Source organism: Lepidochelys kempii, chromosome 2, assembly GCF_965140285.1.
Source record: "Lepidochelys kempii isolate rLepKem1 chromosome 2, rLepKem1.hap1, whole genome shotgun sequence".
NCBI classification, from domain to species: Eukaryota; Metazoa; Chordata; order Testudines; family Cheloniidae; genus Lepidochelys; species Lepidochelys kempii.
Genome location: NC_136381.1, coordinates 147467064 through 147481578, shown reverse-complemented (window position 1 = coordinate 147481578; position 14515 = coordinate 147467064). Strand labels below are relative to the sequence as shown.

Here is a 14515-nt window from a genome sequence, read left to right as displayed (position 1 = left end):
GTGGAATCAAGATGCTCAGTCCCACTGAAAACAGTGAAAGAGATATCCCTTTCAAAAGGGCCACCAAACACCACAATGGCTTCAATCTTATTAAGACTTCCTTCCCTCTTAAGTATTTTTATGTGGTTGTATAGAACACTGGCTCATGTATGGTGGGGTATCATCTAATAGTGGGTCTGCTTTAGAGGAGGACAGCCTGCTGCTGCAACGCCACATTTACACTACAAACTTTGGTCGACTCAAGTTATGTCAGCATAAAGCTGCCGCAATTCCAGTATGGCTGCTTGGGTTGATTCTACACATCCTCACCAGAAGTGCCTGTCCCAACACAAACTTCGGTACATGAGAGGTACACCGAGGGTACTCTGCATCACCCTTCAGTGAAATACCTTTTGACAAATTGTTGCAACATGTTGTGGGGTACACACAAGCTGCATGGGCATTGGGGTGGCTGAGGGCAAGAGTCAAGCATACATCATTTAACTTTCTCCATCCCATAATACCATCCCTATTCCATAGTTGTTAAGCCTTTTTTAAATACCACAAACCTGCTGTGACAGGATCCCTAGGGCACAACCTGGAACTGGGGTACTGCTGTGCCCCCTTAACTCTCCAACCTGGGCCATCTCTCACAATGCTTCGCTAGTGACAAGCAGCGAACCCCTCAGGCGCTGCTATCACTCAGCACAACAGCATGTTGAGCGCCACATTCAGCTAAATTTCGTGAATGCTCCCAAAGCCACTCACGAATCACACAGAAAACGGCACCAGACAATTCCCCCCATCTCCCCAGCTTTGCACCCCAGAGCTGTAGTGTCTTGCCCTGGTCAGTGTAAGTTTATTACCCAGTCTGTCCCTCCCTCAGTGTGGAGAGGACATACACCAGCCTTTGTAACCTGAGCTGAGATTTTCCCAAGCACCTCAACCAAAATACAGTTTTAGGTAAAATATAAAACATTTATTAACTTGAGAAAGATTGTAAGTGATAATAAGTGGTAGGTATAACGGGTCAGAAATAGTTACCAAAGAAAATAAAAGATAAGCACACAATCTAAGTCTCAAACCTTATTACACTAGGCAGTATTTAGATCAAGCAGTTTTCCCACCCCACTGGATGTTAGGGTTCTTAATGCACAGGCCTCTCTCTCTCAAACCTGGGACCAGTATTCTTGTTGTTTCCAATGTAGGTGGGGGAGGAGAAAGACAAAGGCATGATGCTACTGTCCCTTATTTTATACCCTCAGTCCACGTGTCTGGAAAATACTAGCCCAAAACATGTCCTCGTGGGCTTTGCTGAGTCACAGGGTTGAGCGATTCCCCTGGTGTGGTCTTGTGCAACTGTCACTGAATTGTAAAAAACTTTTATTACAACTCCCCTGCTAATTAATGGTTGTGGAACATCCTCCTAGGCTGGGATCACATCCTTTGTATGTCACTAGCAAATTTACAGCATATTTCAGTAACAACCACTCAGCAAAGTCTCATAACTTGATGCACACTAACAATAGACATCGTTTGACAGAATGGGTTTCAGCAGATCATGACCCTTCATAAGGTATCTTACATGACATGCTTTGTGTGAAATATATCAATTATACAACAGGTGAATATGGGGGTTCCAGGGTGCTGCTTGGAGGTAAAGTGTGCCACACCCACATAGCACGTTTTTCTGGCCCTCACCCTCCAGTGCATGAATACCAGAATAAGAGCTGCATTGATGGTTAAGTAGTAAGTGGCAATCACGCAGTAGAATCTTGCAAAGCTGGATTGCTACCAGTCAATGGGAAATCTTTTAGAGTTGGAAAATCCACAGCAGAGGCTGTTACCACACCAGCGTATATGGCCATTTAGCATCTCCTGTTACACAGGACAGCAATTCTAGGCAATAAGCAGGACATCGTGGATGGATGTGCAGAAAAGGAGTTCCCGAACCGTGTTGGGGTGATAGATGGCGCACACATCCCTAATTTCGCACCAATCCATCTTGACAGGGTACATCAATGGAAATGGCTCCTTTCCTGTGGTTCTGCAAATGTTGGTGGATCATGGGGAATGCCTCACCGATATCAACATGGCCTGGTCAGGGAAGGTATGGGATGCTCACATCTTTAAGAACAACAGGACTGTTCACAGGAAGCTGCAAGCAGGGACATGCTTTTCCAACCAGCATATTACACTGGCAATGTTGAAATGTCAATAGTGATCCTGGGAGACCCATCCTACCCCTTCCTCATGAAGCCTTACTCTGGCCACCCTGACATACCAAAGTTTCAACTACCAGCTCAGCAGGTGCAGAATGACATTTGAACGTGCTTTCAGCAGACTGAAGGGACACTGGCAGTGTTTACTCACTAGATTAGATCACAGTGAGAAAAATATCCCCCTCGTTATAGCTGCCTGTTGTGTCTTGCATAATATCTGTGAAGTAAAAGGGGAAAAATGTCACCGGGATAGAGGGCAGAGATGGAGTGGCTGTCTGATTACTTTCAACAGGCAGACACAAGGGCCATTAAAGATCTCATTGAGGATCTATGCACTGAAGGAGCACTTTAATGGTCACTCACAGTAATGTGCTGTGCTGGCCAGCGCTGGCCCTGGCCCGCAGTTTTAGAGGCTGCTAGAAATTGTGTACTGCTTGGTGTACCATTTATGAACATCACATGGTCTTTTAATGCATCTATGAATTTTGCCATGTTTGCTGTACATTTGTAATTAATATACTTAAAAAAAAACTGTACCTATGAATTCCGTGGCCCTGTACATTTACAAGTAGTAGATGCTTTGAGTAGGACTAGGCATCCTGGAGTACATGCTGTGAAGTAATAAAGATGAACTTATTTTCAGTAAATAAAAATTTATTGCATACCAAAAAAAATGCAAAAAAGACAAAAAGTACAATTAAAAACAAACTGCTAAAATTATCAAAACAGAACTTTAAAATTAGAACAGTAGAAAACATTCCTGTCCATTTCAGCTACACGTACGCTGACCTGAGAGCGCCACGGGGGATATATGTGAAGTTCTGGTTGTCCTGGTAAGTGGGAAAGCGGGATACCGGGAGGAAGCACAGGCAGCAATGTCTGTGAGGGGAGGGCTCCTGCCTCATACTGGCAATGAGGGGCGATCAACAGGTTATCTCAAGTGCTTATATACAAATGCACAAAGCCTTGGAAACAAGCAGGGAGAACTGGAGGTCCTGGTGATGTCAAGGAACTATGACGTGATCGGAATAACAGAGACTTGGTGGGATAACTCGTATGACTGGAGTACTGTCATGGATGGTTATAAACTGTTCAGGAAGGACAGGCAGGGCAGAAAAGGTGGGGGAGTAGCACTGTATGTAAGGGAGCAGTATGACTGCTCAGAGCTCCGGTACGAAACTGCAGAAAAACCTGAGTGTCTCTGGATTAAGTTTAGAAGTGTGTGCAACAAGAGTGATGTAGTGGTGGGAGTCTGCTATAGACCACCGGACCAGGGGGATGAGGTGGATGAGGCTTTCTTCCGGCAGCTCACGGAAGCTACTAGATCGCATGCCCTGATTCTCATGGGTGACTTTAATTTTCCTGATATCTGCTGGGAGAGCAATACAGCGGTGCATAGACAATCCAGGAAGTTTTTGGAAAGCATAGGGGACAATTTCCTGGCGCAAGTGCTAGAGGAGCCAACTAGGGGGGGTGCTTTTCTTGACCTGCTGCTCACAAACCGGGTAGAATTAGTGGGGGAAGCAAAAGTGGATGGGAATCTGGGAGGCAGTGACCATGAGTTGGTTGAGTTCAGGATCCTGACGCAGGGAACAAAGGTAAGCAGCAGGATACGGACCCTGGACTTCAGGAAAGCAGACTTCGACTCCCTCAGGGAACGGATGGCCAGGATCCCCCGGGGGACTAACTTGAAGGGGAAAGGAGTCCAGGAGAGCTGGCTGTATTTCAAGGAATCCCTGTTGAGGTTACAGGGACAAACCATCCCGATGAGTCGAAAGAATAGTAAATATGGCAGGCGACCAACTTGGCTTAATGGTGAAATCCTAGCGGATCTTAAACATAAAAAAGAAGCTTACAAGAAGTGGAAGGTTGGACATATGACCAGGGAAGAGTATAAAAATATTGCTCGGGCATGTAGGAATGTTATCAGGAGGGCCAAATCGCACCTGGAGCTGCAGCTAGCCAGAGATGTCAAGAGTAAAAAGAAGGGTTTCTTCAGGTATGTTGGCAACAAGAAGAAAGCCAAGGAATGTGTGGGCCCCTTACTGAATGAGGGAGGCAACCTAGTGACAGAGGATGTGGAAAAAGCTAATGTACTCAATGCTTTTTTTGCCTCTGTTTTCACTAACAAGGTCAGCTCTCAGACTGCTGCGCTGGGCATCACAAAATGCGGAAGAGATGGCCAGCCCTCTGTGGAGATAGAGGCGGTTAGGGACTATTTAGAAAAGCTGGACATGCACAAGTCCATGGGGCCGGACGAGTTGCATCCGAGAGTGCTGAAGGAATTGGCGGCTGTGATTGCAGAGCCACTGGCCATTATCTTTGAAAACTCGTGGCGAACCGGGGAAGTCCCGGATGACTGGAAAAAGGCTAATGTAGTGCCAATCTTTAAAAAAGGGAAGAAGGAAGATCCTGGGAACTACAGGCCAGTCAGCCTCACCTCAGTTCCTGGAAAAATCATGGAGCAGGTCCTCAAAGAATCAATCCTGAAGCACTTGCATGAGAGGAAAGTGATCAGGAACAGCCAGCATGGATTCACCAAGGGAAGGTCATGCCTGACTAATCTAATCACCTTTTATGATGAGATTACTGGTTCTGTGGATGAAGGGAAAGCAGTGGATGTATTGTTTCTTGACTTTAGCAAAGCTTTTGACACGGTCTCCCATAGTATTCTTGTCACCAAGTTAAGGAAGTATGGGGTGGATGAATGCACTATAAGGTGGGTAGAAAGCTGGCTAGATTGTCGGGCTCAACGGGTAGTGATCAATGGCTCCATGTCTAGTTGGCAGCCGGTATCAAGTGGAGTGCCCCAAGGGTCGGTCCTGGGGCCGGTTTTATTCAATATCTTCATAAATGATCTGGAGGATGGTGTGGATTGCACTCTCAGCAAATTTGCGGATGATACTAAACTGGGAGGAGTGGTAGATACGCTGGAGGGGAGGGATAGGATACAGAAGGACCTAGACCAATTGGAAGATTGGGCCAAAAGGAATCTGATGAGGTTCAATAAGGATAAGTGCAGGGTCCTGCACTTAGGACGGAAGAACCCAATGCACAGCTACAGACTAGGGACCGAATGGCTAGGCAGCAGTTCTGCGGAAAAGGACCTAGGGGTGACAGTGGACGAGAAGCTGGATATGAGTCAGCAGTGTGCCCTTGTTGCCAAGAAGGCCAATGGCATTTTGGGATGTATAAGTAGGGGCATAGCGAGCAGATCGAGGGACGTGATCGTTCCCCTCTATTCGACATTGGTGAGGCCTCATCTGGAGTACTGTGTCCAGTTTTGGGCCCCACACTTCAAGAAGGATGTGGATAAATTGGAGAGAGTCCAGCGAAGGGCAACAAAAATGATTAGGGGACTGGAACACATGACTTATGAGGAGAGGCTGAGGGAGCTGGGATTGTTTAGCCTGCAGAAGAGAAGAATGAGGGGGGATTTGATAGCTGCTTTCAACTACCTGAGAGGTGGTTCCAAAGAGGATGGCTCTAGACTGTTCTCAATGGTAGCAGATGACAGAACGAGGAGTAATGGTCTCAAGTTGCAGTGGGGGAGGTTTAGATTGGATATTAGGAAAAACTTTTTCACTAAGAGGGTGGTGAAACACTGGAATGCGTTACCTAGGGAGGTGGTAGAATCTCCTTCCTTAGAGGTTTTTAAGGTCAGGCTTGACAAAGCCCTGGCTGGGATGATTTAACTGGGAATTGGTCCTGCTTTGAGCAGGGGGTTGGACTAGATGACCTTCTGGGGTCCCTTCCAACCCTGATATTCTATGATTCTATGATTCCTTACTGTCCCCAGGAATGAAGTAACAGGGATAGGAATTCAACTCCACCGGGTCCCAGCCCAGTGATTGTTCCACCAGTGGGTCAGCGGGGAATCCAGCCACAACACGTTGACCAGGTTTCCAGCAGCAATGCAGCCAGACTGGGTCAGCTGTCCCTTGGCCACTTCCTCCCCTTGGGGCGTATCTGGATTCGTGGGAGTACACAGTTTCCTCAGGGTAGATGCTGGGACTGCCAGTAGCCGAATCCTCAGTGCCTCGGTCAGCGAGCAGCTCTGGCCAGTCCTCAGCTCAGCAGGGCTCCTGTAGGGTTTTCAGCATCAGGAAAGGGTGGGGTGGGAGGCATCTGTCTCCTCCGGTGGCTGCAGCACAACTGAGCTCCAGGACTTGCCCTTTATACTTTCTGTTTTGCCTCCTGACTTCCAGTGGGAGGGATGGGCACAGCCTGGCTCCACCCACCTGGGCTCAGAGAGTGGTCCCGCCCCCTCTGGCTCAGTGGGAGGCCACTCCACCTCCCTACAGGGAGATGCTAAAATGGAGTTCTCCACTGACTGCGCAGGGAAGTGAGCTCATGATTGTTGGACCTGTGGGTCAACAAAGGTCTGCTGCATTTGTATTTCCTGCCTAAAAAGACTCATGTCCCGGTGCATCTCCCTCTCCTTTTCCCACTGAGACTTCTGGGCTTTTCTATGCTATCTGCCACATTCACATAGCAGACCCTCCATTCACAGTCCAATGCAGCACTAGCTTGGAGGATCTCAATGAACATATCCTCCACAGTCCCCTTCTTTCAGTCCTCACCAGGGTCAGTCATTCCATGGGTGTGGAAGGGGTACTCCACTGGGCCCCAATAGCAGTAGCTACAGATAAAACAGACAATGTATCATTGGATTTACAGTCACAGTGGAAAGTGAAAGATACATTTCAGAACCCCATTCTCTTAATCCCATAAAACCATGCTTGTTGACACTTCAGCTTTGGAGTCCCTCTGCACACCCTAGCTCTCCAGTCCCAGGCATCGGGAATATGTCCCACCAAGGGCATAGAAGCTGGGGTGGGGGGGGGGGAAGGGTGAGGAGGGAGGAGAAAAAATGAGGAAGGAACGTTTCCATTATATGAAACAATGAAACATCAACCTTTATTTCCATGGGTACGACCATAGGGCAATGGTACGGAGTAGTGGCACTAATTTTCCACAGGCGGTAGTGATTTTAGCCGATATCTCACTCCTGAGGGTAACAAAGGCACGGAAAGCACAGCTGCTACTGATGTCCCAAAGCTGCCCAGAACTATATGCCGCTAGCCTGTGAACTGCAACGGTGCCAGGCGAAGTCATTACAGAGTGGCATGGGAAACTGACCTACCATTGAGGAATAAATAAGGCAGCCACTCCTAGAATCCTCCAGGAGGGGATTGCAGAGTACATCCACGAAGTCTTCATGAAGATTTCTTTGTATCTTCCTGAGAGCATTCCTATGAACTGCTCTGCATGCCACTGCCGCCGCCGCCACCACCACCACCTAACCATACAGGGGATTGAGAAGCAGACAACTATCTGGTTGGTATACTGCTACCTCGTCTCATACAAGGAAAACAATGAAGAGTCAATACCTGCGTCTGGCTAACTTCATCAGGTTTCTCTGTGCTCAGCTGGCAGGACTGGCAAGTCTGTGATGGAGTATTGGAAGTACATGGCTCGCAGCATAGCTGGATTCCCCTACAACGTCTCCCATCTCCACCTCGCTGTTGATCACATGGGTCTCTGTCTCAGGCTCCTCTAAGGTATCCACAGTGGTCTGCAGATGCTGCTGGGTTCTCTGCCAAGTATTGCATGTAACTCGTAGTAAAAGCAACAGGTGTGCAGCTTGGCATCAGCTCAATTGTCGGCCTCCATGGCCTTGTAGTATACCTGCTGCAGCATCTTTGCTTTCCTGCGGCACTGCTGCTGCTACCTGCATCCCCTATGTAATGTTTTCATACATATCCATGTCTCTATGACTAGTCCATAGCTCTGCCTACACAGCCTCTTCTCCCCATACGTCTAGGAGATCCAATACCTCATGTCTACTGCAGGCAGACACACATGGAGTCGACATGGTCGGTTGAGCAGCTGTACACAATGAGGGAAAACTGCCGAAGTGGGAAATGAGGAAAAGGCATTTTAAAGAATTGATGAGGATTTAAAAGGCGGGGAGACATGGCTTCCGGTCTCTGTGACCCCTGAGCAGTGGAGTTCACAATTGTGACCAGAGCGATCATTGTTGGACAGCTGCTGAAGGACAGTTAGGGTCAAGATAGGTCACACAGCATTTACACTCGCTCTGCATCAATCACAGTATGTCAAGCATGGCTCAATGCCATTTGGGCAGGGGTGTTAATATGTCACCCTTACGAGGGCGCATACACAGGTAGCAATCAAATTTGAGTTTAGACATACACACATGTAAGTCGATGCACAGTAACATCCAACCTATCTTTGTAGTGTAGGCCAGGCCTGAGTGAAGGAGCTATTTCTTTAGATGAAAAATAGAAATCAGTGTTGTGGTTTTGGAGGGTAGTCAGTCCCCTCCACATCTGTTTGAGTTCCAAAGCCTGGAACTGAAGACATTCCACAAGTTCCACTACAAAGTCTGAACACTGTGCTGGTGATCTACTTATTGATGGTCAGTGCCACACCTTTCCACTCCACTGTTTCAAAACTAAGGCATAATATCTTTTTTTGTATTTCCAATATTACATATTATTGGTACCATATGCTTGATCTCAACAAGGGGAGTCCAACAATAGGAGTTTCATTTTACTCATCCCTTAATTGGCTCCTCTCTGTGTGCAACAAAACATTAGAAAACTTTTGCAACTTTGACAATAATTTCATTTAAGTATGCTCCAGCTTTAGAACACTTGTTCAAATCACTTCACGTTTTCCCCCCAATTCTACTCTTGTCCCTGACGTGACTTCCATTTTGAAGTCTGATTTACAAAAGATGCAAAATTCAGCTTTAAACAAAACCTGTGAAAAGGCTGCCACCTTTCTATAATGAAGTGGGAATTATGGAAAATCACCAGACACATAGCAAACAGATGCATTTAAATATAATACAGGAATGTTAAATATCCTTTGCATCCTTTGAAACAGACCCTGTGAGGTGTTCAGCAACTCCTGTGAAATGCCAACAATCTTCAACCAACAAACATCAATATCCGTTGAAACTGTTCATCTCACAGGACCAGACCGTTAATTTGAAGGTCTAAACCAGTCCAGGAAACTTACCTGTATGAGTTTCCTTGTTCCTTGGTACATTACTCTGCTTTTTCCAATACCGAGTCCAATTGCAGTGAAGGGAGGTTGTGTGTCCCACCTGCAGGTGAAGCGGTCTTCCACCACATTTGACTGATTCCCCTAAGTTTTGATCATTGTTGTGAACACCTGATTCTTTGCTCCTCTCACTAATTTTATCTTTTTGAGTATAAGTAAGAGGCGGCTTCTTAACTGCTTTTGTATTTTTACTGCGGTGAGTATCTTGTTTTTTCTGGATTTCTTTACCTAACTGGGGTTTACTCCACATGGACTTCCTGGAGTATTTCTTGTTCGCAAATGGATATCTTCTTTGTTCATCACTATTGCCAGCATATCCATCGTACAATGCTTTGCCAAAAGATGCTTCTGAAGAGTCAGACTGAGTCAGATCCAGAGATGGTATGTTTTCAAACATACCATCCTGCTGTTTAGATGTCACTCTCTTATCCCGCTCATGTAACTGCTTCCCCTTCTCTTTGAGGCCTCTTCCAGATACAGGCATCACGTGTGTTTTCTTTGGCTTTGCCCCTCTATTATCTGCACTAGATACCTCCTTGTCACTCTCTGAAGAGCAAAAGTCATTGTATTCTTTAGGATTGACTCTCCACCTTGGTATTAATGTGGTATCTACAATTGTCATGTTGGTTGTACCATCAGATGATTGCCTTATCCGGTTTCTTGTATATGTCCTATCACTTCTAGATCTGTGCCATCGCTGGCTTTGAAAACTAGGATTCTTATGCGGTTTACTGGTACTAGCAAGCTGGAGAAAATCTTGCTTGCTACAGTACTGGCTTTCTGGACTATAAAAGCTGTGTTGCTTTGTGGAAAAGCTTACATAGTCTGTGCCTCTATCAGAAGACTGACTAGGAAGTGGTAGAGTATCATTTCTGTTCTGATTCCTATTGGATTCCAATCTACCCAGACTTCTCCAATTTACATCAGGAGTCTCTCTCTCTCTTGGAATGAAATCAGCTGCATCCGGATTGAAGTTTAATACACCTAAAAAGTAAAACAAAAAAGAGAGTTACTGAAGTTCAGAACTGCATAAAGTATTAAAATTCTTCTAATGATGTACCACAGCAAGATCTACTGCATACACAATGGGCCGAACAGTGCAGCTGCTCCAAACACTAAATTGCAAAATAAGGACCAATATCCAGAAATTCAATTTTTTCAGGGAGTTTTCATTGCTTATATGAAAACAGTTATTTTCTATTTGCCTTACAGGCATGTTAAATTTGTTCTGCACCTTCTCAGTTTTGGGCTGAGTGTAAAAATTTCACTAGGAAGAAAATTCTGCAGTCTTCTGAGTGCAGCATCCTTTAGCTAGCCAAGTAAAATACCAGATTTAAAGACTTTTCACAAGAAACCCTTTGTATTTCTGAAACCTCCTTTCTTCACCCCATGACTTCCATTCTTTATGTGAATGTCCCCTCTTTTCCCTACCCATTGTCCCACTTTGGACATTCACAACACCTCCCCACCCAACCTCACTTTGGCATTCTCCCCCCAGCCTTGTGTCCTCTTCTTCTAATCAACTTCCTTTCCACCATAGCCCCTTTTTCCTACCCTCTCGTTCCTCTGCCCTACCCAGTTTGTTGATTCTTCTCCCCACTCTTCCTCCTCCTCTCTGCCTGCCAGGTTCTGGTTCCTGGATGAAGGTGGGAGCGTAGTAGTAGTAGTACTAAAAACGTCCTTTTCCTTGTGCTTAGTAGTATGAGGCCCTTCAGCAATGGCAATGAGGGAGAAGTCTGGAAAGAAGGTTCTTCTGATCCCAGTGCTGGGAGATTGGTGGCAGCAGGAATTGAGTGGGGTGAGGGAAAGAGACAAGGGGTGACCCACGTGGGCAGCGAGCCCTGGGAAGGACCCTGTCCTAAGCCAAAGCTGAGGGGCATTTTGGCACTGATGCGGAGGGAGGTAGGGTAGGGGCTCAGTCATTATCTCACTCTTCCACTCCATCCACTTTGACTTTAACTCCCTCCCAACCCTTTTATACCGTGGCAGAGCTATAGGCAGATTCCTTTGTTAATTTCTACAGGAGCTGTGGGTCCTTTGGGCAGGCAATACGTTTGCCACTCCTGTCTTATATGAAGAAGAGATAGTAGTGTCTCTATAGTTAAAGTTGCAGCCATGTTCTATCAGAGATATGGCTGCCAAGCGATTAAAAAAATTAATTGCGATTAATTGCGCTGTGAAATAATAGAATACTATTTATATAAACATTTTTGGATGTTTTTCACATTTTCAAATATATTGATTTCAATTACAACACAGAATAAAGTGTACAGTACTCCCTGTATATTATTTTTATTACAAATATTTGAACTGTAAAAATGATAAAAGAAATAGTATTTTTCAATTGACCTCACACAAGTACCGAAGTGCAATCTCTTTACCGTGAAAGCGCATTTAACAAAGGTAATTTTTTTTGTTATATAAATGCACTCAAAAACAAAACAAATATAAAATTTTAGAGCTTCAAGTGCACTCAATCCTACTCCTTGTTCAGCCAATCACTCAGACAAACAAGTTTGTTTATATTTGCAGGAGGTAATGCTGCTAGCTTCTTGTTTACAATGTCACCTGAAAGTGAAAACATGCGTTCACATGGCACTGTGGTAGCTGGTGTTGCAAGATACTTATGTGCCAGATGTGCTAAAGATTCGTATGTTCCTTCATGCTTCACCCACCATTCCAGAGGACGTGTCCACACTGATGATGGGTTCTGCTCAATAATGATCCAAAGCAGTGCAGACCAACACATGTTCAATTTCATCATCTTAGTCAGATATCACCAGCAGAAGGCTGATTTTCTTTTTTGGTGGTTTGGGTTCTGTAGTTTCCGTATGAGAGTGCTGCTCTTTTAAGACTTCTGAAAGCATGCTCCACACCCCATCCTGATCAGCTTTTGGAAAGCACTTCAGATTCTTAAATCTTGGGTCGAGTGCTGTAGCTATCTTTAGAAATCTCACATTGGTACCTTCTATGCGTTTAGTCAAACCTGCAGTTAAAGTATTCAACATGCTAGGTCATCATCCAAGACTGCTATAACATGAAATATGTGGCAGAATGCAGGTGTAAAACAGAGCAGGAAACAGACAATTCTCCCCCAAGGAGTTCAGTCACAAATTTAATTAACGAGCATCATCAGCATGGAAGCATGTTCTCTGGAATGGTGGCCAAAGTATGAAGGGGCATTTGAATGTTTAGCATATCTGGGACGTAAATACCTTATGATGCTGGCTACAAAAATGTCATGCAAACCTCTGTTCTCACTTTCAGGTGACACTAAATAAGAAGCGAGCTGCATTATCTCCTGTAAATGCAAACAAATTTGTTTCTCTTAGCAATTAGCTGAACAAGAAGTCAGACTGAGTGGACTTGTAGGCTCTGAAGTTTTACATGGTTTTGTTTTTGAGTGCAGTCATGTAACAACAGCAAAACTCTATATTTGTAAGTTGTACTTTCATGATAAAGAGATTGCACTATGGTACTTGTATGAGGTGAACTGAAAAATACTATTTCTTTTGTTTATCATTTTTACAGTGCAAATATTTGTAATAAAAATAATATAAAGTGAATATGGTACACTTTGTATTCTCTGTGGTAACTGAAATCAATATATTTGAAAATGTAGAAAACATCCAAAATATTTAATACATTTTAATAAATTTCAATTGGTACTCTATTGTTTAACAGTGCAATTAAAACTGCAACTAATTTTTTTGTGTTAATCGCATGAGTTGACTGCGACTAATTGACAGCCCTAATCAGAGACATATTTCAGTCACACTAACTCTTGCTTAGAAGACTGGTTTAGTCAGAAAATTGCTAAAATTATTCTGAAGATAAAAGGGAATGTTTTTAAGAAGTATGAAGAAAACTCAAATTGTTTGATAATGTTACAGGTCATTTAGAATTTAGCCTAAAGTAAAAAATTCAAATCTGGGTGTCATTTGACTTTTTTAACCCTCCAGATTTACATATATGTATCTCCTTGAAAACTCATGCAGCTGCTTTATTAATTGAAGAAATCGGGTTGTGATTAAATAAGGTTAACAGCTATTTTTGTTGTGGGTGGTTTGGGGTGTAATAGGCAAAAATACTGATTTCCAATCCATGGAATTTTTTGTCATTGAATTCACTGGAGCAAGAGTGGGTAAAAAATTTGCACGAGCATATTGCAGCTTAGAACATTAAAAGAGGTCCTTCCATTGCTAAACAGAGAAGTGGTCAAGACAAGTGGCAGAAAGGGGTGTATTCTAAAGCTGTGGGTCTTGTCTTCCAATTCTATCTCTGCAGGTGTGTACACTTTGTTATGGAAAGATAACCTCTACACAGTTGAGGTTGAAGCAAGGGTCATGTAAGGATGATTTTTAATTTCCTTTAATCCACCCTCCAGCGCCAAAAAAAAAAAAGCAATACATACTATGACATAGAGGCATGTGATCAAAATGGCCAGTGTCCCAGAAATTTACAGCTTAAACATTTCAGATACACAAACTCTGCCTAATCTACTTTCTTTTATGAAAGACCTGAAAGAAAAAAGGGCAAAAAAAGTTCCTTACTACAGTTTTCAGCTAATGAAGTATATTAACTTATTCCCCCACCCGCCTTGTGAAAGAGATAAACCTATGGGTTTGTTTTTAAACACACATTTAAGAATATTTAAAGTTAGGTAACATTTGTAGGAGTTATTAGCTCATGCTTTACTCTAAAATGAAAACATCAGCTTCTTATGATTTAGGATGAAATAAGCTTGTATATTTTTAAACTTAGCAAATTGCAAGCCTTTCATTTTTAAAAAGCATTCCTTAGTATAATTCCTTTTTGCCAGAGGCTGGGAATGAGCAATAGGGAATGGATCACTTGATGATTGTCTGTTCTGTTCATTCCCTCTGGTGCACCTGGCATTAGCCACTGTTGGAGGACAGGACGCTGGGCTAGATGGACCTTTGGTCTGACCCAGTATGGCCATTCTTGTGTTCTTAATATGTTTAAGTCAACAATAATACACTATGTATGCATAAGTACAAAGATAATTTTTAAACATGCTCATTTCTTAAGCAGTAATCAGCTATTCAAACCATATATATTAAATAAGTGGCATGCTCAGAAAGACAAGACGATCATTACAAATACTTTTTACAGTGACCTAGACCAGGGGTTCTCAACCTTTTTCTTTCTGAGGCCACTGCAACATGCTATAAAAATTCCACAACTCACCTGCG

At 43.9% G+C, this 14515-nt stretch overlaps 1 protein-coding gene across 4 annotated transcripts in view; it reads right to left on the bottom strand.

The window, feature by feature from the left end:
• NFX1 (nuclear transcription factor, X-box binding 1) overlaps positions 1-14515 on the bottom strand; it is a 238250-nt gene that overhangs the window by 208608 nt on the left and 15127 nt on the right. For all 4 annotated transcript variants that reach the window (XR_012157390.2, XM_073332429.2, XM_073332430.2 and 1 more), the window contains exon 2: positions 9255-10283. Coding sequence is in view for 3 of the 4 variants with exons in the window: in XM_073332429.2 (XP_073188530.1) it covers positions 9255-10283 (1029 nt within the window). In the remaining variant the exon portion in view is untranslated. The remainder of the gene's footprint in view (positions 1-9254; positions 10284-14515) is intronic.